The sequence below is a fragment of the Bubalus bubalis genome, chromosome 12, assembly GCF_019923935.1.
Source record: "Bubalus bubalis isolate 160015118507 breed Murrah chromosome 12, NDDB_SH_1, whole genome shotgun sequence".
In the NCBI taxonomy this organism is placed as follows: domain Eukaryota; kingdom Metazoa; phylum Chordata; class Mammalia; order Artiodactyla; family Bovidae; genus Bubalus; species Bubalus bubalis.
Window position 1 is genome coordinate 10,746,742 of NC_059168.1, and position 26,967 is coordinate 10,773,708.

Below are 26,967 nucleotides of genomic sequence, written 5' to 3' on the forward strand. Positions count from 1 at the left end.
TTCATTTCCAAGGTCTTTATATTTTATGTATTAAACTCTTTATATTTAGTTATCTTTTTACTTTTATATTCAAATGTAATAAAATAATATCTTTTTTGACAAAAATAGTTGTTACTAAAGAGAAGAGAAAGATGCAATGTGGCTGCTGTAACGTGTAAGGGACTGATTATAATAAGCGGCCCAGGAAAAAGAACACGTCTTCCAAAGGGAGACACGTTCCCAGTGAAAACATAGCTTCTGTCCTAGCCAGAATGGTTTACTGTATACCCTTCTTTGGCCAGGAAGAAATCAGAAAAAGGGATAGGAAATAACCTCTTAAGTCTAAAATTAAGTCTTTAGTTTCATTACTAAAATTTTCTAGAAAAAAAAAAGGCCTCCGCTATATCACTGCCCACATGAAACACAACAATGCTGTGAAAGCAGCTCCCAGCTGACTTTATGTAGAACAGCAGCAAAACTCAAGGGCGTGTCCTACAGAACCAGGTATTTTCTCAGCTCCACACGTAGAAAAGTGGCCATCCATTTATGTTTCAAAACAATGGCAGAGAAAAATATCACCTGCTAAAGCTGTCCAGAGTCCTAAAATCAATTACTATCTTTCTGCCTTTCCCAAACTCTGAAAGGCAAAAAAAAAAAAATACAAGACACATACAATCAACCTTAAGGTTCAAGTCCTAGGAAGGGGACTCAGTATCTTGTAAACAGGTAATAAGCCAGTCAGAAAGAGTTTAACCACATTACGTGGGATCAAATAAATGGTTTTCACAAAACTGTTTAGAGACAAAGGTAATCTGAAAAAAAGAGAAGATAATATGAAAATATTCTATAGCATTAAAGTGGAAGAAAGGAAGAACAAAAAAGGGAGGAAGAATTTACTTTGCCAGAAGGTTTATCCATTTTAGTCAATAAAGAACTGGGGACTTCCCTTGCGGTACAGTGGATAAGAATCCTCCTGCCAGTGCAGGGGACATGGGTTCGATCCCTGATCTGGGAAGATTCCACATGCCGTGGAGCAACTAAGCCAGAGTGCTGCAATTACTGAGCCCATGTGCTCTACAGCCCACAATTCACAACTACTGAGCCCCTGCATCTAGAGACTGTGCTCCATAATGAGAGAAGCCACCACGGTAAGCCAGTGTACCACAACATAGAGTAAGCTCCCACTTGCTGCAACCAGAGTGTTGGCGCTCAGCAACAAAGACCCAGTGCAATCGAAAATAAATAAATAAATAAAAGAAAAAGAATCTGCATTTTCACTTTAGAAAAAATTTAAAAAGAACATGGACTTAATGAAATAGATCCAAGATAAGCTGGGAAAACAGGGGGAGATTAACAGGTTGTTGACAAAATTAACACAATTCAATAAAAAGTTAATGAATATATGCCATATGTTGGAAAATCAATGCCAGGCATCAAAGGAAAAAACTGAAGACAGTAATTATGTCGTTATATCATTGCAGAATTAATTTATGCAAAATAAAACAAATTTGATTTAAAAAAATAAAGAAAACTTAGCCAGTGGAGCAGAGTACAGTTTTAAAAGGTCTCCTGAAATGTAGAGAAAAAGATGAAGGGAATGAAAATAATTAGATTGCAAGAAGAGGATTCTATATGTGGCACTGGCCCCAACACTCACTTGTAAGACAGAAAACAGGTTGAGAGGAAAGGAAAAAGTGTTCTAGGATACAATATTTAAAAGTTTTTGTTGAAATTAAAAGTAAATCTGAATGTACAAGGGATACAGAGTTACTTGGTACCAGAAAAAAATTAATATCCAGAATACATAAAGCAAAAGGGACAGAAATACAGGGAGGGAGACAAAGACAATTCAACAATAATAGCTAGAGACTGCAATATAACACTTTCAAAATGGATAGAAAAATTTGACTGGCCAATAAGGAAATTGAAGGCTTGAATGACACTATAAATCAAGCAGATCTAGAGACATATACAAAATACTCCAGCCAACGGAAGCAGAATATACATTCTTCTTGAGGGTATATGCAATGTTCTCCAGAAGAGACCATATGCTAGGTCAAAATAGTCACAATACATTTACAAATCATACACAGTATTAATATGTTCTCTGACCACAATGGAATGAAATTAGAAATCAAAAAGGAACTCCGAAAATTTTAGAAATAATAGAAATTAAACAACACACTCTTAACTGCCAATGTTCAAAGACAAAATCACAAGGGCAATTAGAAAATACTTTGAGATGAATGAAAATGAAGGCAAAACGTAACCAAACTTACGGGATGCAGTGAAGGTAGAGCTTATAGAAATTTGTACCTCTAAATGTATATATTAAAAGAAGCAAGATTTCAAATCGATAACTTCATCTTCAATCTTAAGCAGAAAAAGAAGAGCAAATAAAATCCAAAGCAGGAAAAATGAAGGAAATTATGTAGATTAGAACGAAAATATATGAATCACGGGCCTCCCTGGTGGCTCAGCCTGCCAAGGCAAGAGTCACGGGTTCAAACCCTGGTTCGGGAAGACCCCACGTGCCGTGGAGCCACTAAGCCTGTGTGCCACAGCTACTGAGCCTGTGCTCTAGAGCCCAGAGCCACAACTAACGAACGCCACCCGCCTAGAGCCCGTGCCCCACAACAAGAGAAACCACTGCAGTGAGAAGCCCACGCGTCACAGCTGGGAAGTAGCTCTCACTAGCTGCAACTGGAGAAGACCTGCGCACAGCAGCAGAGACCCAACACAGCCATAAATAAATCTTAAATTAAAAAAAAAAAGAAAATATATGAATCAGAGAATAAAAAAAATAAAATAAAATAAATCAAAAGTTAGACTCACCAAGGGAAAATGTAAATCATTATAAATTAAGAATGAACCAGGGGGTGTTACTATCAATCACAGAGAAATTAAAAAGGACCATAAGGGAATATTATGAATAATTATATGTCAACAAATTAGATAACCTCAATGAAATAGACAATTTCTTAGAAAAACAACCTACCAAAACTGACTCAAGTAAATCTGAACAGAACTATAATAAGGACAGAAACTGAGTCAGTAATCAGAAAACATCCAACAAAGAAAAGCCCAAGCCTATTTCACTGGAAAATTCTAAAAAAAAACCACAAAAAACATTTAAAGTAGAATTAACAATAAGTACTCACAAACTTAGAAAACAACAACTTCAAAACAAGAGGGCTTCCTTGTTGACTCAGTGGTACAGGAGACACGGGTTTGATTCCTGATCCAGGAACATCCCACATGTTGTGGAGTACTAAGCCTGTGTGTCACAACTATTGAGCCTGTGTTCTAGAGCCTGGGAACCAAAACTTCTGAGCCCACGTGTCCCAACTACTGAGGGACACACACTCCAGGGCTTGTGCTCTGCAATGAGAAGCTACTGCAACGAGAAGCCCACGCATGTACTGCACCTAGAGAGTAGCCCCTGCTTGCCATGAGAGAAACCCTGCGCAGCACTGAAGACCCAGCACAGCAAAAAAGATGAAAAAACAAGGAGGATCACTTCCCAATTCATCCTATGAGGCCAGTATTACCTTGAGAAAAAAGGCTAAATATAATAAAACTACAGACCAGTACCCCTTATCAAAAGAGAAGGAAAATCTTTAACAAAATACTAGGAAACTGAATCCAGCAACACAGAAGAATTATACATCAAAACCAAAAGGGACTTATCGAGAGAAGGAAAGTTGGTTTCATAGATGATTATCAGTCAATGTAATACACATATTAATAAAGAAAGAAAACATATGATCATTTCATTATACACAGAAAAACCATATGGCAAAACCCAAAGCCCTTCCATAATAAAAACACTCAACAGGGACTTCCCTGGTGGTCCAGGGGTTAAGACTCTGCCCTTTTACTGCAGGAGGTACAGATTAGACTAGCTGGGGAACTAAGATCAGGCATGCTCTGTAGTATGGCCAAAAAGTGAAACAAACAAGCAAAAAAACACCACTAAACAAAATAAGAATAGAAGAGAATTTCCTGTCTGACAAAGAGCATTGATAAAAATCTCAGAGTAAACATCATCCTTAATGACCAGAAAGATTTCTCCCTAAAATCAGGGATAAGACGAGGATACTCATTCTTACCACTTCTATTCAAGATAGTACTGGAGGTTCTAGCAAAGGCAACTAGGCAACAAAAACAGATTAATGACATATTCGAAAGGAAGAAGGAAAACAATCTCTATTTGCAGATGACACAATATTCTACATAGAAAACACCAATGAACACACACAACTCAAACATACTCAAACTTATAAACAAGTTTAACAAAGTTGCAGTGACCAAGATAAATATGAAAAAAAAATCAGATTTCTGTACAGTTCAGTTCAGCTGCTCAGTCATGTTCAACTCTGTGCAATCCCATGGACTGCAGCACGCCAGGCTTCCCTGTCTATCACCAACTCCCGGAGCTTGCTCAAACTCATGTCCACTTAATTGGTGATGCCATCCAATCATCTCATCCTCTGTCATCCCCTTCTCCTCCTGCCCTCAATCTTTCCCAGCATCAGGGTCTTTTTCAATGAGTCAGTTCTTCGCTTGTTACACTTGTTAGTCTATACTAACAAGGAAAAGTCCCAAATTGAACTTCAGAAAACTAGTTATGTTGCTTATTAACAAGAATAAAGAATAAAATACTCAATATACTTTTAACAAAAGAAGTACCAAACTACAAAGAAGTGGAAACTACAAACATCATTGAAAGAAATTAAAGATGACCTAAGTAAGTAGAAAGACATCCCATGTTCATGGATTAGAAGATTTAATATCATTAGAGTAACAATACTCCCTAAATTCTTCTACAGTTTCAATGCAATCCCTCCCCAGGATTCAAGTTGTCTAGTTTCTTCTTTTGGGCAGAAACTGACAAGCTGATCTGAAAATTCCTATGACCTAAAAATAATAAGCTTGACAAGGAAAAAACAAAGTTGGAGGATTCACACTAATTAGACAGTGTTGTAGTGGAATAAAGAGAGACATAGGTTCAGTGTCCAGAAATAAACCCCTACATTTATAACTTTATCATTAAAAAAACTAAAAAAAATTTTTTTTCCTTTATGATCATTGGTTTTTGCCAAGGGTGGCCAGACAATTCAATGAAGGAAAGAATAGTGTTTGCAACAAATGGTGTTAAGACAACTGGATATCTACAGGCAAAAGAATGAAATTGTACTGCCTCAACACCACATACAAAAATTAACTAAAAAATGTTCATCAAACTAAAAGAACTAAAATTATGAAACTTTTAGAAGAAACAAAAAAGAGTAAATATTTTGTAACCATGGGTTAGATAGCAGTTTTAGATATTATACGAAAAGAATAAGGGACAAAAGAAATAACAGATAAATTGAATGGTTTTGTCAAAATTGAAACTTTTGTACCACAAATAATACCATCAAGAAAGTGAAAAGCAAGTCACAGAATGTAAGGACATGTTTGGAAAACATAAGGGACTTGTATTCAGCATAGACAAGAAATAGTAATAAAATGACAAATAACTCAATTTTAAAATGGGCCAAGGATCTACATAGATATTTCTCTAAAGAAGATATATACAAATGGCCATCAGGCATATGAAAAAATGCTCAATATCAGTAGCTGTTCGGCAAATGCAAATTAAAATCACAGTGACATAACTCTTCACATCCATAAGATGGCTATTATCAAACGACAGAAAACAAGTGTTGATGAAGATGTAGAAAAGCTGGAATAAGATCTAGGTGCAGCCACTAGATGCAGATGCAAAATGGTGCAGCCACTTTCAAAAACACTTTGGCAGTTACTCAAAAGCTTAAACAGAGTTACTACATGATTTAGCAATTGTACTCCTAGGTATATACACACCTAAGAAAATTGAGGAAACATTTGGACACAAAAACTTATACATTAATGCTCACTGCAGCATTTTTCATAATGGCCAAAAGAGCAGAAACAATCCAAACGTTCAACAACTCATGAATAAACATGTTGTACATGCATATGAAATACTGTTTGGCCATAATAAACAACAACTGACTCATGCTACAAAATGAACCCTGAAAAAATTAAGGGGAGGGTAGGAAACGACTATTAATGGGCACGGAGTTTCTTTTTGTACGAGAAGAACGTTCTGGAATTAGCAGTGATGGCTGCACTTTAAAAGAATTAACTGTAGGGCTTCCCTGGTGGCTCAGTGCTGAAGAGTCCGCCTGCCAATGCAGGGACACTGGTTTGATCCCTGGTCCAGGAAGATCCCACGGGCCTCAGGGAAACTAAGCCTGTGCAACATAATTACAGAATCCTGTGCTCTAAAGCCCAGGAGATACAAATACTGAGCCCATGTGCTGCAACTACTGAAACCATGAGCCGGAGAGCCTGTGCTCAACAAGTGAAGCTGTCAAAAAGAGAAGCCCATGCATGGCAACTAGAGAGCAACTCCAACTCGCCACAACTAGAGAAAAGCCTGTGCAGCAACAAAGACCCAGCAGAGATAAAAACATAAATAATTAAAAAAAAGAATGAATTGTGAGGTACGTAAATTTTATTTTTTGACCAACAATGAGACACACCCTGGGAAAGTAAGAAAACAAATGTTAAAAACCTGACAAATTTTGAAAATCCAGGATCCAACATAGGGAAAGAAATACGGTTGCATCTGGCACCAGATACATTACACATATGCACCCAGAAAAGGGGGAACAAAATTAACTGAGCTCTGAATTAAAGATTATTACTGGGACTTCCCTGGTGGCCCAGTGGTTAAGAATCTGCCTTGCAACGCAAGGGAGGTGGGTTCGATTCCTGGGAGGGAACTAAGAGCCCATATGCCACACAGCACTAAGCCTGAACGCCACATCTGGAGGCCATGCGCCACACTGTACAATGAAGACCCGTGTGCTGCTACTAAGACCTGAGACAGCCAAATCAATAAATATTCTAAAAAACTGTTTAAAAGTTTTATACCCAAACAAGTTGTTATTCCTATACAAAGGTGACAGAATGATAATATCAAATTTGCTAGAACTGAATACATGTTCACTGCTAAAAAACTATTGAAAAATCTCTCCAAACAATAAAATTATTTAAATTAATAAACTCAGTTATATTGAAAAGACTTGTAACAAATACCGATGCTTTTAAAACACATACAGTGATTTTGCTTATAACATGAAAGAAAAATGTTATACTTCTTGAAAATAAAGCCAATCAATACAGGAATAACACTTCCAGAATAAACATAAAATTCACAAAATAAATATTGGTACATTGGGGGAAGTGTGCTGTATGTGGGGAGAACAACCAACTTCTTAATTCTTCCTATAATAGTGGTGTCAATAGATACTAACTTCATTTCTGACAGTGATACATTTGAGACAGTGGCTTAAGCATATCTGTTAGTTACAAGGCTGCTGAATTAGCAAAAAAAACTCAAAGAAATCTTATACTAATGAAAAAAAATCGAAACCTGTAAGAAATCACTAGAAATGATAAAAAACACTGAAGAACCAAGAAAATTTTGGAAAAGAACAACAAAGTTGGAGGATCCATACTTCCCAATTTCAAAACAGTAATACAACAGTGAAATGCTGGCATAAAGACAAGTAAATCAATGGACAGAATAGACAAAAATAAACCTTTGTGCCATATGGTCAAATGATCTATGATCAAAGATCTCTGACCCTTGACAAGGGGCCAAGATCACTCAATGGGAAAAGAGTAATTTTCTTAACAAATAGTGCTGGGAAAACTGGATATCCACACACTCTTAAAAAGAATGAAGTTGGAACCTTACTTTATAGCATATACAAAAATTACCTTAAAACGAAATAAATACCTAAAACCATAAAATTCTTGGAAGAACACGTTAGGGGAAAGTTTCGTGGCACTGGACTTGGTAATGATTTCAAAAGCATAGGAAGCGAAAGTAAAACTCAACAATTGGCATTGCATCAATATTAAAAATTTCTGTGCATCAAAGAACACAATTAAAAAAGGTGAAAAGGCAACTCACTGGTTGGGAGAAAAATTTATAAATCATGTATGTGATAAAAGGTTAATACTCAGAATATATAAAGAACTTCAACAACTCAATAACCAAAAAATAAATAACATGATTCAAGAACGGACCAAGTATTTGGACAGACATTTTTCCAAAGATGATATATGAATAGTCAAGAAGCATGTAAAAAGATGTTCAATACCAGTAACCATGAAAGAAATGCAAAGCAAAACTGTAAGATATCACTTGATACTTATTAGGATGCCACTATTAAAGAAACAGAAAATAACAAGTGTTGGCACAGATGTGGAGAAAGTGAACCGTTCTGTCTTGTTAGTGGGGCTGTAAATGGTGCAGCTACTGTGGAAAACAGTAGAGTAGTTCCTCAAATAGTTACAAACAGGATTACCACATAACTGAACCACTCCACTTCTGGATATATAGCCACAAAAACTGAAAGCAGGGTCTCGAATGGATATTAGTACACCCATGTTCACAGCATTATCATTCACAACAGTCTAAAGGTAGAAGCAACACAAGTATCTACTGCTGGATGAATAAACCAAATGTGGTACACACACACTGCAGCATTAGTCAGGGTTGTTTTTTTAAACAGACAATCCTGTCAGATGGTACAACACTGATGATCCTTAAAGAAACGCTAAGGGAAATAAACTTGCTACTTAAGGATAAACACTGTATTCCACTTACATGAGGTAACTAGTGTAGTCAAATTCTTAAGACACACAGAATAGAATGGTGGCTGCTAGGGGTGAAGCATAAGGTGGTATGTATTTAATATCACTGAACTACCATGCACAAAAATAAATTCAAAATGGATTAAAGACAAATGTAGGAACTGAAACTACAACCAAGAAAAGACTCAACTTCCTGAAGAAAACACAGGCAGGAAGCTATGTGACGCTGGTTGGCCTCAGTGCTTTTTTTTGGATGTATCTTCTCAGGCGTGGGAAACAAAACCAAAAATAAACAAATGGGACTACATCAAAATAAAGAGCTTTTCCACGGTAAAGGGAACCATCAAGAAAAAGAACAGGCCATCTACTGAATGGGAGAAGATAACTGCAAGCAATTTATTGGAGAAGGGGTAAGTAAGCACAATATATAAAGAACTCATACAACTCAACACAAAAAAACTAAACAACCTGATTTTGAAAATAGGCAAAGGATCTGAATAGACATTTTTGCAAAGAAGACATGCAGATGGCCAAGAAGCACATGAAAAGATGCTCAACATCACTAATCATCAGTAAAGTAAAAAGCAGAAGTACAATGGGATATCATCTAACACGTCAGAATGACAGTTAGCAAAATACAACAAATAACAATGTGGAAAAGGATGCCGAGAAAACAGGATGCTCATGCACCACTGGTGGGGATGGAAACTGGTGCAGCCGTTATGCAGAACATGGAGGCTCCCCTCAAAATTAAAAGCAGAACTACCATATGATCCAACAATTAACCTATGGGTATTTTTCAAAAGAAAACAGAAACACTAATTTGAAGAGATAACTCCACTACTACATTCACTGAAGCACCATTTAGAATAGCCAAGATATGGAAGCATAAGAATTCTTATCAAAAGGAAAATATTTTTTTCTATTTCTTTAATTTTCTATCTATACGAGATGATGGATGTTCACTAAACTTACTGTGATAATCATTTCATGATGTATACATCATGTGAAATGCCAGGCTGGATGAATCACAAGCTGGAATCAAAACTGCCAGAAGTAATAACAACCTTAGATGTGCAGATGAGAATACCCTAATGGCAGAAAGAGAAGAAGAACTAAAGAGCCTCTTGATGAAGGTGAAAGAGAGTTAAAAAGCTGGCTTAAAACTCAACATTCAAAAAAATACAATCATGGCATCTGATTCCATTACTTCATGGCAAATAGAAGGGGAAAAAGTGGAAACAGTGACAGATTTTCTTTTCTTGGCTCCAAAATCACTGCGGATGGTGACTGCAGTCATGAAATTAAAAGACAATTGCTCCTTGGAAGAAAAGCTATGACAAACCTAGACAGTGTATTATAAAACAGAACCATCACTTTGCCTATAAAGGCCCATACAGTCAAAGCTATGGTTTTTCCAGTAGTCATGTATGGATGTGAGAATTGGGCTATAAAGAAGGCTGAGTGCCAAAGAACTGATGCTTTTGAACTGTGGTGCTGGAGAAGATTCTTGATAGTTCCTTGGACTGCAAGGAGATCAAATTAGTCAATCCAAAGGAAACCTGGATATTCATTGGAAGGACTGGTGCTGAAGCTCCAATTCTTTGGCCACTTCATGCGTAGAGCTGACTCACTGGAAAAGACCCTGATGTCGGGAAAGACTGAAGGCAAGAGGAGAGGAGAGCAGAGGATGAGAAGGTTAGACAGAATCACCGACTCAATGGATGGGAATATGAGCAAACTCCAGGAGACAGCGGAGGACAGAGGAGCCTGGCCTGTTGCAGTCCATGGGATCACAAAGAGTCAGACATGACTTAGCGACTGAAGAACAACAAATAAAAGATAAGTCATTATGCTGTACTCAAACAGATATGTCAATTATATCTCAATCAAACTGGAAGAAAAATAACTTATAACACTTGTACATTGACAACTACAAAACATTGCTGGAAGACATTAAAGATATAAATAAATCAAAAGACTTTCTGTATTCCTGGATTGGAAGACAGTATCATTAGGATGGCATTAAGCCCTAAAGCAAACTACCTATTAAATGCAATTAATATCAAAATCCCAATGACATTTTCAGCAGAAATAAAAAAGCTGATCCTAAAACTCACATGGAGACATAAGACCCCAACTGGCCAAAAGTGTCATTTAAAAAAAAAAAGTTTTAAGGCTAACATTTCTCAATTTTAAAATTTACTGGTAGCCCAGTGGTTGAGAATCAGCCTTCCAATACAGGCGATGTGGGTTCAATTCCTGGTCAGGGAACAAAGATCCCACATGCTGTGAAGCAAGTTAAGCACCAAAACCACTGACGCCTGTGCTCTGCAACAAAGGACCCTGCATGACACGACGAAGATCCTGCTTGCCACAACTAAGACCCAAGGCAGCCCAATAAAAACAAATAAATAAATATTTTTAAAAAACCCCAAAACTTACTACCAAAACTACAGTAATCAAATAAGTGTGGTAATGACATAGATACGCATGTAGATCAAAGGAACAGAATTGAGACCCTAGAAATAAACCCTCACATCTGTGGTCAATGGTGTCAGGACATTCAATAAGTAAAGAACAGTCTCGACAACTGGTGCTGGGACAACTGGATATCTATGTGGAAAAGGATGATGTTTGATTTCTGTGCTGTGCTGTGCTGTGCTTAGCTGCTCAGTCATGTCCGACTCTTTGCAACCCTATAGACCATAGCCCGCCAGGCTCCTCTGTTACTGGAGGATCTCCAGGCGAGAATACTGGAGTGGGTTGCCATGCCCTCCTCCATAGGATCTTCCCAACCTAGGGATCAAACCCAGGTCTCCTGCAATGCAGGTGGATTCTTTACCATCTGAGCCGCCAGGGAAGCCCAAGAATACTGGAGTGGGTAGCCTGTCCCTTCTCCAGGGGAACTGCCTGACCCAGGAGTCTAATCAGGGTCTCCTGCATTGCAGGCGGATTCTTTACCAGTTGAGCTACCAAGGAAGTCTGTTTGACCCCTACCTCATACCATAAATTAACTCAGTATACATCCAAGATGCAAGTGAAAGAACTAAAAGTATAAAATTCTTGAAAAAAAAAAAAAAAAGGACAGATCCTCATGACTCTGGATTTGGCACCAAAAGCACAAACAACAAAAGAAAAGATAGGCACACTGGGGCTTCATCAAATATAAAATGCTATGCAGCAAGGAACAGTAAGTGAGCAGAAAACACATATTTGCAGATTACACATCTGATAAGATTGCACAATCCAGAATATATAAAGAACTCTTACAACTCAAAAACATAAAGGACAAACAATTAAAAAGTGGACAAAGACCTGAATAGATGTTTTTCTAAGGAAGACCTAAAAATGATCGAGTACATAAAAAGGTACTTTAACATCATTAGTCGTTATGGGAAAGGGCAAGGCAAAACAAACCACAATGAAAATGACCGTGAGTATGAGATACAACTTGGTACCTACTGGGATGGCAAAAAAAGGTAGAGTGTTGGTGAATGTGGAGAAGCTGGAACCCTTAGAAATTGTTGGTGGGTATGTCAAATGAGGTAGCCACTGTGGAAAACAGTTTGAAGGTTTCAGAATAAGCTTAAAATTATTGGGTTGGCCAGAAAGTTCAAGTTTTTCCATAACCTCTTAGGGAAAAACCTGAATGAACTTTCTGGACAACCCAGTAGTATTTCCAACTCCAACGTATACACCCGAGAGAACTGTATGTAGGTGTTTAAAAACTTGTACACAAATGTTCATGTTAGGTCTATTCACAATAGCCAAAAGGCAGAAACAATTCAAATGTCCATGAATGGATGGATAAATAAAATGTCGTCTAAACAAGTATTATTATTCAGCCATAAAAAGCAATGAACTACTGACAGATGCTAGGACATGGAGAAATCTCAGAAGATTATCCTAAAGTCAAAGAAGCCTGACACAAAGATCACATATGATGTGATTCCAATTAAATGAAATAACCTGAGTAGCAAAGTTCAGAAACACGAAGTAGACTTCTGTGGTTGTCAGGGACTGGTAGGAAGGAGAAAAGGGAGTGACTGCTTAATGAGGTTTCTCCTGGGTGATGAAAAATTCTGGGATTAGGCATGGTGATAGTTGTAAAACACTGTGACTGTATTTGGCACCATGGAACTGTCCACGCAAAATGATCAACTGTAGACTTCATGCTCTATGTTTTACTACACTCCCCTCCCAAAATGCTCTATCTGCATCCCTTCCCCCATCTCCTCTATGGAACAAAATGCCTCAATCCTGTCTTTCCCTATTCTTTGTTTACTTAAAAAAAAATCTTATGGTACTATTTATACATGTAAGTACTGTCATTAAATACCTACCAAAAACTCGATGAGAAATAATATTTATGGTAAATGTATGAATGTTTTGTGCCTTCTCCCCACTAGACTAGTGGTCTCCAAATTGTTTAAATCATTGGGTTCTACTGATTAAATATTTCTGAGCAGAAATTATTAGATACTTATAAGTTATGTATTATTGCTGTATTTATATATTGTAAAACATAGACAAAACATAAACTTTAAAAGGTTCATATTCCAATGAACCACTTTGCAAGTATCCTTATTTGGAGAGCACGTCTCCAAATAAATTTTATCTTGGGTTAAAGTGATGGTTTGCATTTACTGACCCTGTAAAATCTGCCTTTATGGAATTCTCTAAATTAAGGCCATATTAGCCTCATATGACTATTGTTACTGAGAACATATTGTAAGGACTCCGTTGAGGATTTTGTTACACCACAATGCTTTCTTGAGGACAGAGGAAATTTCTCTTAAGTCTTTAGAACCAGAGATATCTGTACTGCTCTTGAAAATTTTGTTTTTCCTATTAGAGTTATGCAACTGATCACAAAATTCTACCAATATTAGCTGGTAGAAAACATAAAGCAAAATTTGTGACTCACTTTTAGGAAACATATCCACAAGGTATCAACTTGTCTTCCCATTACTCTTAATTATTCACTCATTTGTTTTAAAAATCATGTTGTAGCTCACTCCACCCTGGCTTCAATCTAACTTTCTATCATTCCAATTCTTCATCAACTTAAAAAAATCATATCATATTACTTATATATGTATGTGTGTATGTATATGTGTGCTTAAAAGAACCTCAAGATTTCTTAAAAGATAGGGAGGAATGAATAAACAAAATCAACAGGCAAAAAAAAAAGCAGGCAATATTGTTCAGAATGAAGGTCATTCTAAACTTGAAGTTCCCCTGTACCAAGGGTATACTGATTCTGAGGTATGCAGATTCTGAAGCATTTAGCAGCAAAGCCTTTCATCCAAAGGGTAATTTGTAAATGAGTGTTGATGAAAAGAATGACAACTCACAACAGCACTGTGCTACACTTTCTCACTCTTTTCCAGTTGGTAAGAAATATTATAGGGAGGAAAGGGCAATTGGCTTTTTTTCCCCTGTGTGCAAAGCTTAACTAAAGAAGTCCATGAAAAAGGCAGTCACATTGCCAGATGGAATTTGTAGCCATGTACCTGGATGTGTTTCCTTCTGGTGTGCTCTGAAGTAATTTGGGGATAACCTGTATTCAAAGCTTTCTTGTTTTTCTTGCTCCGCTTCTCAAGGTATCTCCTCTGGTGGTCGGTGATACTGCTGTATAATTTAATTCGCCTGGGTGACAAACAAACTCTTTCATGGCCAAAAGCATGGATCAATCGGGCAGTGTCAATGGTGGAAATTGAGCTGCTCCTCTCATGCAAAGTCATTTCCTTATCTGTTTGGGTCAATATATCTGATTCCACAGGAGAAGTGGTGGTAGAAAGGATGTTGGTGGTCGTATCTGTGAGCAGCTCACTATCCTCTGAGTGTCTAGAATCTGAAGAAGTGTTATTTATATAATGAAAACCTGGATGTTTTCTCAGAATGTATTTATCAAACTTAAACTGCTCAATTTTAATCTGATTGGGCCTCCCAGCTTGATGAGCAGAAAGAATCTTATTTTTTTTAAGATCACTTGTGTTTTTATGGCATTTCTCCAGGCTTTTATACCGTTTCTTTTTCTGAAGCTTGTTTTTCTGCTGCTGCTGTTTATCACTCCATTCCTTAGCATCTTGTTCCCCTCTGCTGTCATCCTGTGTACTTTCTGAGGGCTGAAGAGAATGTGTGATGGGATGCTGAAGAAGTTTAGCCAAACGATCAAGTCGCTCCACCAAGGAAAGTTCCTTCTTGGCACTGACCTCAGGTTTCTGCTGCTTCTGCCGTTCCTGATATCTGTTCCAGAGTTCATTCAAACTCACAGTGTGCTCGCTTGTTAGCTCTGGGGTGGCCTTAGGATCCCTTTTTAGATCATTAATTTGTTTGTCAGATTTTGGAAACTCTCTAGCCTGACTTTTAGTAGCATGCTTCAATTCCTTGTTTTCCAAGTTTACGTTGATACTGAGGCTCTCTATTCTGGTATAATCTCTCTTTGTCTTTTCCATATGTTGACAAGGGGAAGGAAGACAAGTGTATTCTCTTTGTTTGTCTGGATGATGTTGAAAGAAATCTTTCCAAGAATGCCTCATGAAAACACTTCTTCCTAAGGATTCATGGCAAAAATCTTGGTCACTTGACAGGTGCACTGGATGATGAAAGTAAAACTTAGCTGACCTGAACACAGAATGGGTGGTGTTTTCAAATTCCGAATGACATCTGGATTCTGAAAAGGAGGAAAAAAAAAGATTTTGAAGTACTTTCAAAATATCTGCATTCCATTTAGAAATAGTATTCACATTTAATTCTTTATATACAAAACAAAGACCGAGGGAAATAACGGTTTATATAGTTCAGGGATGCAGTTAGGCAAGAGTGGGCAGTCCCCAAGCCTTTCCTGGACTACAAGGCCATCACCCTGGCCTCCCCTTTCCACAGCGATGGAAGGTGGAAGAAGTTAACTACATGATGACCGGACTGTATCCATGAAATAAGCTGCTACAATTCTGAGAACTGGCCTCAAAGAAATGGGAACAAATTGACCCTGGAATTGAAGACTAACTATACTTAAAATAGTCAAGATGATGCTGCATGACCACTGCATGACCAATTTCAAGACGACTGTCAGAGCTGACTGCAGTTTCTGCATGTAGTCCCCTCCTTCCATGTATACACCCTGAAACTTGCCTTTAAAAGCTCTTACCCACTGGTCGTCAGTGGGGGAGTCAGCCTTTGGACGTTAAGTCTCTCCCACCCTCCCCCTGGTCTGCTAGCCTCCAAAAGAAAGCAAACTTTCCTTTCCATAAAAAAAAAAAAAAAAAGAATGATTTATATAAAGATTCAGAAAATTCACTGCCTGTATAAAGGATTCATGCTGTGTGCCTAGTGCCCAGACTGGCATGGTAATACTTCAAGAGACTCAGGGTCAAAAGACCCAGATTCTTGGGTTGGATTCTGCCACAATCTGGCTGTATGACCTTGAGGAGGGCACTCTGGTTATTGGGATTGTAACAGCAGCTGCTATCTATCACTGCCTGCTATGTGTGGAGTGTTATAAAATATACTTTACCTCTTTTTTTCTCTCTCTTATAAACTTGATAGAGAGGTATTATTAACCTCATTTTCAGCAAAGAAACCTGAGACTTCACTTTCATCATCAATAATTAAATGGATAATATTTTCAAAAATGCCAACTCTTTACATGTTTTACAGCCCAGGAAAATTCCTTTTTTGTGAAATATCTTCACACCTCCCTCCACGCAGATGATACCACTCTAATGGCAGAAAGCAAAGAAGAACTAAAGAGACTCTTGATGAGGGTGAAAGACTTGAGTGAAGACCCTTGCTCCTTGGAAGAAAAGCTATGACAATCCCAGACAGCATATTAAAACCCAGAGACATTGCTTTGACCACAAAGGTCCTTCTAGTCAAAGCTAAGGTTTTTCCAATAGTCATGTATGGATGTGGGGCTTCCCTTGTGGTTCAGATGGTAAAGAACCTGTTTGTGATGCAGAGACCCAGGTTCGATCCCAGAAAGATACCCTGGAGAAGGGAATAGTAACCTACTTCCATACTCTTGCCTGAGGAATTCTATGGACAGAAGAATCTGGCAGGCAACAGTCCATGGGGTCACAAAGAGTCAGACATGACTGAGCAGCTAACGACCGGACTATAAAGAAGGCGGAGCACTGAAAAATTGATGCTTTCAAACTGTAATGCTGGAGAACTTGAGAGTCCCTTGAACTGCAAGAAGATCAACCCAGTCAACCCTAAAGAAAATCAACCCTGAATATTCACTGAAGCACTGATGCTGAAGCTGGAACTCCAATACTCTGGCCACCTGATATGCAGAGCCAACTCATTGGAAAAGACCCTGATGCTGGGAAAGACTGAAGGCAAAAGGAGAAGGGGGCAGCAGAGGGTGTGATGGTTAGATAGCATCACCAAATAAATGGACATGATTCAAGCAAACACCAGGAGACAGTGAAGGACAGGGGTGCTTGGCGTGCTGTAGTTCACAAGGCTGCAAAGTCAGACATGACTTAGTGACTGAACAATGCTCACCAGAATTAAGTGGAAACATGTGGACATTGGTGCTTGGGGGGCACACATGCTCTCTCTCTCTTATAGCTCCTACCCCACCACCCAATCCCATTACCTGCAATATCTATCTGTAAGGCTTTCTTTTCTTCTGACCAGGCTTCCTTAGGAACCTTCCTCTTACTATGGATCTCCTCTTTCTGTTTAATGGCTTTAGTGTCTGGCAGACTATCAGTCTTTGTGTCTTGAGTTGAGTGCTGTGAAGCAGCAGCAGTACTGGAACCTAAGACAGGAAAAAGAAGACTGTAAGTTGACAAAACGTATTTTAAAATACTTTTCAAGCATCTACCCTGGGTTGGGAAGATCCCCTGGAGAAGGGAAAGGCTACCCACCCCAGTATTCTGGCCTAGAGAATTCCATGGACTGTACAGTCCATGGGGTTGCAAAGAGATGGACACGACTGAGCGACTTTCACTTTTCACTTTCACTAGAGTGAGAAGACAGTTAAGATGTGTAAACACTGAGAGTGAAAGAGAAAGACATCTTGGGGAAAGGTGACTACATATGAAAAAAATGGAATCAGGAAAGTAACTCAACATCTAAGAAACAGAACAATTATATAATTTATTTGATTATAGAATTTGTAAGCACTGAAAAGTTGTTTGGGAGCCAATTCTACTATTCTGAAAGACTAGGCTAAAGAGGTTTTAATTTGTAAGGGCAATGAAAACTTTTTGATGTGGAGATTAACATGATCAAAACTTTTTTTTGAAGCACTGATTTAGCTACAGCAAAAAAGGGGGTAAATTTTTGAAGTTCTGCCCAGAATACATATAAGTTCTGAAACAGAAGCAATACACACAAAAAAGAGAAGTGGCTAATTATACTCCAAAATATGTTTCAATATTTATAACTGTGGCAGAAACTACCAGCTGCCTTCTGAAATTGATTTTCCTCTGCCTCTGAAATAGAACCTGACTTAGCTGGGCATATGTTTACGAGAAGAGAGATTATATTCCCCAGCCTCCCTAGCATCACAGGTTGGTGTGACCATGTGAATAACTCTGGCTAACAGGATGGGAGGGGAATGATATATTTAAATTTTGAGAAGTATTTAAAGGAAGAAATATACTTTTTTCTTTTCCTGTTTTCCTTTCTACCGCCTGGAATATGGGTCTGATGGCTACAGTATGAGAATGGAGGCTAAAACATTGAAGCAATGGGAGAGAAAGAGCTTTGTTACCTGGTATATCTATTCTTTCTATCAACAAGTCTTTTTCGTTTTGTTTTGATCCCTGAGAGCTAAATCCTAACTTAAACACACTTGAATAGGCATATTTAATTAGTACAGTCCTACTGAAGTGTTTTAACTGAGTAGGTAGTTAGGAAGTAAACAAGTTAAATTCCTAAAGAACAAAAGCCTATGTATGACAATGTTATTAAAGAGCTAGCATCTCATGGCACCAAATACTTTTATCAGAAATGTTTTTTAAAATCCATATGTGAATTTATGGCAATCAGATTAATTTGTGTACAATATACACAAAGTTTTCCAAAAATATCTCAAAGAGCTTTAAAAACGTTGATTTCACCTGCCAGTGCATACCAAAAGCTGCAGCTAATATTCTACTTCAGATATGAACAAGATGGAGGAGGGTTGAAGACAACTGGATAACACTTTTCTATTTATTGATATATTCATTTTAGAAGGCCAGAAGAAAATAAAAGGCAGATAATTCAGTTCCTCTACCTGTGGTATCTTTCTCCAAAGATTCTTTTTCTTCAGAGCCAGCAATCTTGGTCACTGCCTTTTTAGTGTAGATCTCCTTTTCTTGGTTTTTGTTTGAGAGGTCCTCATCCCCAGTGATGAGAACTTGAACGTGAGCATCTGGAATAATGATGTAATTTGATCCCATGGAGAAGGAAAAGGTAACACCAGAAAGTAATACACCACCCTCCCTCCCAAAACAAAACCTCTTTATATACTAGAGGAAAAAGCATCTCATAGGCTCAGCCATGTAAAAGCTGTGGCAGTTCTGAGGACTTCATAACATATGACAGTTTCGGGGAGTTTGGAAAACTTTCCATATTTTTCTGTGTACAATCATCTTAAATAAAATCTGCTCTTTGCTGATTTGATGCAACAGTAAGAAAAAAAAAGGGGGGGGTCCAGATCAGGTATCTTTCAAAGTAGAAAAGTAGATCTGAACAACCTTTCAAGTTCTTTGGCCTAGTCAAAGTTTTTCTCACTTAGGGGACAAATTCTGACATTTCATATAAATACTAGAAAAAATTTTTATCACCTAGATTTTATATACAGTACTCATGTAATTTTAAAAAATCTCCTGAAGTTAAATTTGCCTAATAATTTCTAATTCCTTTTACTTGGTCATATTTGCTAGATATCTATCTACTTAATTGGTCTTTTAAAGTGAGTTTTTTTGTGGGTATGAGAAAACTCAAGTGCAAAATTATGTTGGTAAATAAATTAAAAATCACCAATATAACAACTAGGATACAGTTACCAAGCAGTTAATAATGGTTATAGAGCTTAAAAAATAAAACATTACAGATATAGTGATATAATGATAGATACTCTATGTGCATGCTCAATTAATACCATTTTCAGCAGCAACCTTAAGCTCAATTTAGAATCTGCCAATTTCAAGGATGTTTTTGAATGTATTGGATTATTTTGCATGTCTTTCTTTAAACTTTATATAAAAGGTGTAATACTCTGAGTACCTTTGTCTTTTACACTCCAAATTATGATTGGAGGATTTACTCATAGTAACTCTAATTAATTCATTCTCAATGTTACACAGAATCCTATTCAATTAATGTATCAAGTCATCTGTTGATAAACTTTACACTATTTCTAATTTTTTTTAATATTAAAAAGCATTACAATGAACATTGTTGTAGAATTTCTTTGTAGCTTGTATGAATTGCAAATATTCTCCAAGTCTGTGTCTTGTCTTTGTTATATGTCTTTTGGTATACAAAATTTTTTAATAATATCATATTTATTTTATTTTTCTTCATGGTCTGTGCTTTGCAGGTCTCATTTAACAAACCAGTATTTCATGGTCAAAACACAGTCATCTAAATTCTAAAAGCTTAAAGTTTTCCTTTTTACATTTAATATCACTTGGACTACGCTTTTGTTTAGTTTGCAGTAGGGCTTCCCTGTGGCTCAGATGGTAAAGAATCTGCCTGCAATGTGGGAGACCTGGGTTTGTTTGATCCCTGGGTTGGGAAGATCCCTTGGAGGAGGGCATGGCAACCCACTCTAGTATTCTTGCCTGGAAATCCCCATGGATAGAGGAACCTGGCTGGTTACAGTCCACAGGGTCACAAAGAATTGGACACTAACGAGTGACTAAGCACAGAGCACACAGGGATCTATCAGATTTTATTTTTTCTTAGTTCTATCATCAGTGGCCAAAACACTATTGACTAGCTCACCCCCTCCCCAGGATATGTCATCTGTGGCATATATTAAGTTTCCACATTCATGGGTGTGTTTCTGGTCAACACATTGTTTATTACTACATATTAGGTCTTAAATATGTTTTATACACATACACACACATGCACACAGTAAGTCTTTTGATATCTAGTATGGCAAGTTCCCTATCTTATTCTTTAAATATACTTCTTGATTTTCAAAAAAACCTTGGAATCAGCCTGTCAAGTCCCACAAAAAATTCTACTGGAATTTTGAGTAGTGATGCATTGAATTTACTTAGGGTTCTTTACTGTAATTCAATGAAGCTCAATCATTCTCTATGTCCTTTGTTAGAGTCATTTCTAAGTACTTATTCTTTGTTGTTTTTAAAAAGCGTATCTTAAAAATGCCTTTTGCATTATGTCTCAGAAGACACATAACAAATATTGCACAGAGAATTCAATGAATTGTTAAAAAAGTGAACATATACCAGGGTTTTAAAAAAAACCTGGCTCGAAGTATACATGCTCCCCTCATTCTTTCTTCCAATCTCCCCCAGGCTGATAATTAACAGCCCATTTTAAATGCAACAAACTACTTATATTTCTGAACTTTCTGTAAATAGAAAAAAAGAGCACATAGCCTTATGTCTTGCTTTCTTCTCTCATGTTGTATTTGTAAGATCCATTAAGTGTTAAAACGTATTTGTCCTTTACTTAGTCCCATTTTCTGGTTAGTATTAACAATACAATTCATCCATACTACTGGAAAAATAATGGGCATTTGGTAATTTCTGGTTTGAAGCTATTACAAGAACTGCTGTAAAGAATATTCACGTGTGTCTCTTGGTGCTCATGCACATCCTCTTCCGTGGAGTATATAATTAGGATCAGAATTGCTTGATTATGCTTTTGTGTAACTTACTAGATAATGGCAAATTGCTTTCCAAGGTCACTCTCGAAATTTACATTCTCACCAGTAGTGAATAAATACCTCTTGTTTTATATTCTTACCAGCACAGTACTGACTTTTTCATTCCAGCCATTCTAATGGGTATGCAGAGATCTTATTGTGATCCTAATTTGCAAATCCCTGCTGATGAATCAAGTTGAATATTTTTGCGTTATGTTCACTGGCTATTCGATATTCTCTTTTATAAAGCACCTAATTCAAGTACTTTTGTCCTTTTCAAAAATTGGATTGCCTATCTTTTTCACATTGATTTGTATTAGTTCATTTTATATTTTAGATAGAAGTCCTTTGTGAGGTATCTATTGAAAACATCTTCCCCACTCTGTGGCTTGCCTTTGACTCTCTCATTTGGTGGTTAATTAATAGAATATCTTAATTTCATGTGATATATTTGTCAATATTTTCTTTTATGGTTACTATTTTTGGGGGCTGGGGATTCGATTTCATAAATTTTTTCCCATTCCAAAATTATGAAGACATACTCCTCTGTATTTTCTTGCAGAAAACTGATCTATTTCATCTATCTATGCCTTACATATTTAAATCTATGAAGTATATGGAATTGATTTTGACGTGTAGTGAAGTGGGGGGGGGTCAGTGTTCTTCCCCGCCCCCCCCCATATCCAATTTACATAACATCATTTTACTAAAAACATCATCTTTTTCCCCACGGTACTGCAGCGGTAGCTTTATCATCAATCAGGTGTCCATATATATGTGAATCTGTTTCTGGAATATTCTCTGCTCTGGTCAGTCTGTTTATCCTTGTGCCAACAATACACTGTTTTGATTACTACAGCTTTGTAATAAGTTTTGATACTTGGTAGTGTAAATCCTCTAGATTTGTTCTCCTATTTCAATTTTTTATTATTTATATTTAAGGGTATAACTTTACCCTAAGTATCACTTTGGCTATCTTCTATACATTTTGATATCAGAGTTTTAAATATATTGCAACTTCCAGTATTACTTTAACTTCTGAGTTACTTAGAATTACAGTTTTAAATTTTCAAATACATGGTTATTGTATAAGTATATGTATATAATATTTATGTATTATGTATATTAGTTTCCTAGGGCCGCCACAGTAAATTATTACCAACTGAGTGGCTTAAAACAAAATACATTTATTCTCCCACAGATCTGGAGTCAGGTGTCAGCAGGAACACGCTCTCTCAAAGGCTATCTGGGAGAATTCTTCCTTGTGTCTTCCAGCTTCTAATGATCCCTAGTACTCCCTGGCTTAAGGCAGCACAACTCCAGTCTTTGCTTTTGTCTTCACATGGCCCCCTCTCCTATTCAGTAAGTCCACGAATCACTGGATTTGAGGTCCACTCTAAACCAAGGATGATTTAACCTAAAGATCTTTAACTAATTACATCTGCAAGTAACATTACATACTGAAGTTCTCAGTGAACATAAATTTTGGGGGAATACTATTCAACCCATAACACACAGATTTTTGTTTTGTTGTTACAAGTTTTTATTGTTGATTTCTAATTTGGCTACAGTAGTCAAAGAAGCTGTTCTGTTTGAACATCAATTCTTTAAGTGCAACAACTTCATCCATTTTTCTAAGTGTTTCACCTGTTCTTTAAAAAAATGCAAAGTTCTCAATCAATCAAATTTTAAAATTCCATTGTTTAAATCTTCTCTAATTTTTTTGTTTTTATTTTTTTCCCTTTTTATTATTAAAACCCTTGTGTGGAGGGCTGACATTAAATAGAACTCAAGAAGGGAGCTTCTCTGCTTCTTAGGAAACCCCCACCCAGAAGCAGGTTATCTATGAATGGTTTAGTACCTGACAGGTGAGGGCTGTCCTGCACTGTCCAAAACCAAGCTAGGCATGCCACACCACACCCCCAGGGATATGGGCAGCCGCCTGCCAGAGGGGGACCAGCTACCTGAACCCACCAAGGCTTCCATGGTGCTGCCGTATGGTTCTACCTCAGTGGGATTCCAGAGGTCTACAGTCTTAAATCTCACAGATGGTTGCTTTGCCCAACTGGCTCCTCAACCAAGTACATACACTTGAATCCTCTTTCCAGCATCTTTCAGTTTCTGATGGATATGAACTGTTGGGTTTACCTATATCTTCCTGTCATTTTTCCTGCATACAAGTTTGAGTACATGAAAATAAGCTCAAATTTTACCTTGCTTGTTGGTATATTTGAGCCTTTTTTTTATTGGAAGGGAAACTTGTGTGTGCACGCGTGTGTGCACACTCAGTCGCCCAGGCATGTCTGACTCTTTGTGACCCCATGGACTGTAGCCTGCCAGGTTCCTGTCAATGGGATTCTCCAGGCAAGAGTACTAGAGTTGCCATTTCCTACTCTTATATATAGATATAGGCGTGTATATATATATATAATTCATAATTATACATTATACTATATAAACATATAATTATATATTACATATTATACATTATAATTAATATAAATTATTAGTAGGAATATCCTACTCCTAGGAGTATATATATATAATATATATATATATTATATTTTGGCCTAGAATTTTATTTTGTCAATATTAACACTGCTCGCTACCTTTTCTTTGGTTAGTATTTGCCAAATATATCTTTTTCCATCTCTTTTATGTTTTGGGAGGTAACACAAAATAAACAGTAATCTAATCAAAATATCAGAAAGTCGAAGAGTTCCATTAAGCTTATAACAGAAATCAACAATTTTCAAATACCACCAATTCATTTAGTCATTTCTTCCAGTATCACTAGCCTTGTTTCCAAATAACATGTTTCATATCGTTGTATCCTTTTTAGTTCCATAAAATGTTTTATTTTCTTCTATGATCAATAGGGATTTACCTTTTAGAAAACTTTCCTGTCACACCCATATTCCCTCATTCTATCTTCTGAAATTTTAACCCTATACTAATGTTCAGTGTTTATATATTATGTAAATAAGTCTTGATTTAGTCACTCTTCAGTTCATATGTGACTGTGTTATGTTTCTGTTATTCACAGTTAAACCAACCAGAATACTGTAATCATATTTACTTTCTTTTACAAAGTTTTGCTTTTCCTGAGGAGTTACCAATTGCCTGTTTTTACATTTGCTAAGTTTCTCTATACCATTCCCTTCATCATCCTTATAAATGGAAACAGAATCGAAAATCCCTTCCAAATACAGCCAACTATATAAGGCAGTCTATCAGCTTGACTCTTTTCTTACAGTCCTCTATCTGAACTTGTTCTCGATCCTCTGCATCACTGCTGTAATTCCTTTCCCACTCTCCTATGTTGTTGACCTCATTTCCTTCATTCTATGTTTTCCTTTAAAAAAATTAAATCTTTAATTTTAATGAAATAATTTTCCCTCAGAATTTCAAGGCATTATGCCTTTAGTTTCTAGTCCCATGTATTACTTTTCTTTTTTTAATTGGAGTATAGTCATTTTACAGTGTTGTATTAAGTTTCTACTGTACAGCATATCTGTCTTGTTTGATGTCTTACCAAGTACAACCTCTATTTGTGCAAGAGCTCTGAGAGGAAATCCTTGGCAGATTAGAACCGAGGGTCGTGGTTAGAAATATAGGTCTACTGTACAGCAAAATGAACAAGCTATACGTATATATATATCCCCTATTTTGGGATTTCCTTCTCATTTAGGTCACCACAGACCACTGAATAGAGTTCCCTGTGCTATACAGTAGGTTCTCATTACTCATCTATTTTATAGATAATATCAATAGTGCATGTATTATTTTTTAAAAGTTTAACATCAGTCTAATATCCATTTCTTTATATGGTACTTGTTTTCTCTTTGGAAGCTTTTAGAATCTCCTCTTGCCAGTGTATCAAATTTCAAACAGTCATGTGCTTTGATGTGGATTTTTACATACATAATTCCTATTAATATGAAAATTCATATCCTTCACTTTTGGGATCTATTCCTATACTAGTCCTTGATTCCTTCTTTTTTACCTTCTCTATCTTCTGTATGGAACACCTGTTTTTTGATGATGACCCTTTGAGGTCAATCTTGAATTTTCTTTTCTTTTTTCTTTTCCCTTCTTTTTATGTTCTATTTCCTATCAGATTTTCTTACTTTTATATTCCAATCATTCTGAGATTTTTATTTCTGATATATTTAATGGGTTCACTTAGCTGGTATACAAAAGTTTTCCCCAGCAGGTATCTTCTCCCTATTCTTCTTAACCCTTTAAAGTGAGAGGTTCTAAGGCTGGGCTTCTCGGTTAATCAGGAGGGCTTTTCCTTAGGATATAAAGTCTGAAGTAGACCAACAATAATAGTAACAGATGTCCGTTTAAGAAGCGGGAAGTTACAGGGGTCCCTCAGGTAACAAAGCCTAACTTTATTTCAAACACAACATCCTCACCAAATGCACAGTTAGTAAGTTCACTGTGCAGACTTCTAATGGAGTTCCCTGAGTCTACCACTTTTTGTTTCCTGTCAGTTTTTGCATATCCACCTTCTTCACAAGTGCCTAACAGTGGGATCACAGGGTCACCTATGTGAACCAAACTGCCACTAGTATATAGCTAGCATATGAGAGTTTTCATTTATGAACTACATTTTGAAAAAATAGTTGCCTTTTTATTTACTTGGCAGCCTCAGTGCTAACTGGCAGATAAGCTTATCTCATTTCAAAAGACCTCAAAATGCTTTTGAGTGCAACAAAAAGTTATCTGGAAGAATGTCTGCACTTTAGCAAGCAGCCTTTCATTTGGTTTCCTCATAAAAGCACTAACACCATCACAGGAAATCATTAACACTATGCCCAAACCAGAACATAGAGCCAGCAGCCCTTGTTTGAATACTGCCCCCAGATTAGTAGCTCCTATCTGGCTAATAGCTATGAACATGAATAAAATACTGTAAATGTAACAAAGTAACATATGTAAGTATACATGTAGAGTTTTCAGTAGCTCCTGAAATTTTCGTTTAATAAATACTACTGTGTATCAATTAAAGAAGCACAATATCAGTGATGCAGAGGGAAAAAAAATCAAGGAGATTCCTAAAGATTAAAAGCTTTTATAAAACATTGGGGCCTTTATCTGGGAATAAGAATGAAGACCCAAGATCGATGAATGAAGCAGACTGAGTCTTCATGAGTCTGAGACTCATGCGGACTGATGCAAACAGAAGAATGTGTATCCTTTCTGCAGAGGACAGTCATGCCTCAGGGTTCACTGATTATTGCCAAGAAGGAACACAAGCTGAGTGCAACCAGATATTCTGACTTTTCAAAGGAAGCCCAAAATCTTATTTTTAAATGCTGGCAGCAAAATTTAAAAAAATTCAAAACAACATGTAAGCCACAGACTTTCCTGCAGAATCCAATTGATGAGATATTTATACCATCTGACAGATAAATTCA

General features: G+C 36.9%; 1 protein-coding gene across 9 annotated transcripts in view; it reads right to left on the reverse strand.

Annotated features, from left to right (window-relative positions):
* ALMS1 (ALMS1 centrosome and basal body associated protein) overlaps nt 1-26,967 on the reverse strand; it is a 190,704-nt gene that overhangs the window by 24,434 nt on the left and 139,303 nt on the right. For all 9 annotated transcript variants that reach the window (XM_044925773.2, XM_006045931.4, XM_006045930.4 and 6 more), the window contains 3 exons: nt 18,929-19,066; nt 17,297-17,461; nt 14,202-15,364 (listed from right to left, as the gene is read on the reverse strand). In XM_044925773.2, coding sequence (XP_044781708.2) covers nt 14,202-15,364; nt 17,297-17,461; nt 18,929-19,066 — 1,466 coding nt within the window. The remainder of the gene's footprint in view (nt 1-14,201; nt 15,365-17,296; nt 17,462-18,928; nt 19,067-26,967) is intronic.